The sequence below is a fragment of the Eimeria tenella genome, genomic scaffold (genome assembly GCF_000499545.2).
Source record: "Eimeria tenella Houghton genomic scaffold, Eth_scaff1027, whole genome shotgun sequence".
Classification (NCBI taxonomy): Eukaryota; Apicomplexa; class Conoidasida; order Eucoccidiorida; family Eimeriidae; genus Eimeria; species Eimeria tenella.
Window position 1 is genome coordinate 1,707 of NW_013543503.1, and position 2,190 is coordinate 3,896.

Here is a 2,190-nt window from a genome sequence, read left to right on the forward strand (position 1 = left end):
GTACACGTGAAGCTCCAAATGACATTTTAGACTCGTTGAAATCCTTTTTAATCTTTCAATTCTTTTTCTTTATTCTTAATTTTACTTTCATACTTTTAGTTTTTTATTTTCCCCTTTTATTATTTATTCATTTTGCTTTTTCTCATTTTGCTTTTTCGCTTTTGTGTCTCCAATTAATCCATTTAAATGCATAAAAGCTCTTAAACAAAAATCCGAAATTAAATCAAAAAGCCCCAAAAGTATTCGTAAAAGAACGCATGCGTTTGAGGAGCTGCGTGTCTCTGTGCCGTTCTCTCGATCTAGCAGCAGCAGCAGCAGCAGCAGCAGCAAAAGCAGCAGCAGCAGCAGGAAAGCAGAAGCAGCAAAGATACAGCGGCAAATGCCACAGCATCAGCGGCAAGTGGAAACGTAACTCTGAACTAAAAAACTTAAAATCCCAAAGTTCAGGAGCAGCAGCAGCAGCAGCTCTCTTTGCTGCTGCTGCTGCTGCTGCCGCTGTTGCTGCTCCGTAACGCGGATGCAGTGACAGTGTTTTTTCCCTTCAGCCACACTTTGGGCCACGAAGGTTCCAAAGGGACTGCATGCATGCAGCAGCAGCAGCAGCTGCTGCTGCTGCTTCTCCTGCTGCTTATGCTGCTGCTTCTGCTGCTGCTTCTGCTGCGGCTTCTGCTGCTGCTTACGGCTCGTAGAGTGACAAGGCCGTTCTGTCGCCTGCAGCGCAGCAACAAAAGCCCCAAACTTAATTCAGCTGCTCTTTTAATGCTTTTGTCTCATTTGCTGCATGCTCCTTAGCAGCAGCAGCAGCAGCAGCAGCAGCAGCGTACCAGCAACGAGGCTGAGGCACTCTGTGCCCTCGACGAGGTGTCTGTACACCGCGCTGAGTGCAGCAGCAGCTTCTTTGCTGCAGCAGCAAGCAGCAAATCCCACCCAGCGCCACATCGGCAGCACAGCAGCAGAAACGACGCAGCTGGCGGGGCTCGCAGCAGCAGCAGCAGCAGCAGGGTCCGCTGCTGCTGCTGCTGCTGCAGGGGGGGGGCCTGCTAGCAGTGGGCGCCGCAGCCGCAGCCATTCCCACCCCTCGCCGCTTGCTGCTGCAGCAAGAGATAAAGATTGCTGCAGTCTGAGCAGCAAACACACAAACAAAACAATACCCAGACATTAAGCAGCAGCAGCAGCAGCAGCAGCAGCAGCAGCGAGGGACTACAAAGAAGCAAGGGCACGTGCAAACTAGCAGCAAGAGCGGCGGAGCAGCAGCAAAGCAGCAGCAGCAGCAAGATCGCACTGCAGCAAAGCAGCAGTAAAGCAGCAGTAAAGCAGCAGCAAAGCAGCAGCAGCAGCATCAAAGAAGCAGCAGCAGCAGCAGCAGCAGCAGCAGCAGCGCCTCACAGAGCTTTCGTTGGGGGGCAGACAGCTGAAGACCCTGGAATGCCTAAACGCAAATAAAAAGAAAAATAAAAAGAAAAAATAAATAAAAAACAAAATAAATAAAAAGAAACAAAAAATAATAAAAAATAATAAAAGAAATGTAAAATAAATAAAAAGAATAAAAGAAAGAAATTAAATTTATGTTTTGGTGTCTCTTTGGGTCTTCTTTGCTGCGCCTCAGCATGGCTGTGCTCAGGGCTTTCTCGGGTTTAGGGTTTAGGGTTTAGGGTTTAGGGTTTGCTGCTAACCAAAAGTGCAGCGCACAACACAAAAGGGCCCTTTGGGAAGGGACAAAACCCTCAGCCCCAGCAGCTCCCTAGTCTCCACCCACTGCTGCTGCTGCTGCTGCTGCTGCTGTTGCTGCTGCTGCTGCTGCTGTTGCGGGCTGCGCCTGAACAGACGGAACTGAAGCGTCTTCAGCCGCGGCCGCAGCAAAATAGGAGGCGACAGGAAGCAGGGGTTGCTGCTGCTGCTGCTGCTGCTGCTGTTGCTGCTGCTGCAGCGTAGCAGACGCAGAGACTGTGGGGCCCCGTCCGGCCGCAGGCCCCACACCTCCATCCACAACTGCGTGCAGCAGCAGCAGCAGACCTCGCAGCTGCTGCTGCTATTGCTGCTGCTATCGCTGCTGCTACTGCTGCTGCTGCTGCAGGGGCTGGGCAGCGAGGCGACGCTGTTGCTGCTGCAGTTGCTGCTGACGCTGGCTGCCCTGCGACGGCAAGGAAGCTGCAAGCTGTTGCTGCTTCTGCTTGCATGCGGTGCAGCAGC

General features: G+C 52.1%; 1 protein-coding gene across 1 annotated transcript; it reads right to left on the minus strand.

The window, feature by feature from the left end:
• Window positions 1–676: 676 nt before the first annotated feature.
• Window positions 677–1,120, minus strand: ETH_00022790 (uncharacterized protein; the record flags this gene model as incomplete). The annotated part of the gene is made up of 2 exons (XM_013378800.1): window positions 677–711; window positions 825–1,120. Coding segments are annotated over 2 exons (331 nt in total), but the record flags the coding sequence as incomplete, so codon positions are not given.
• Window positions 1,121–2,190: the final 1,070 nt, after the last annotated feature.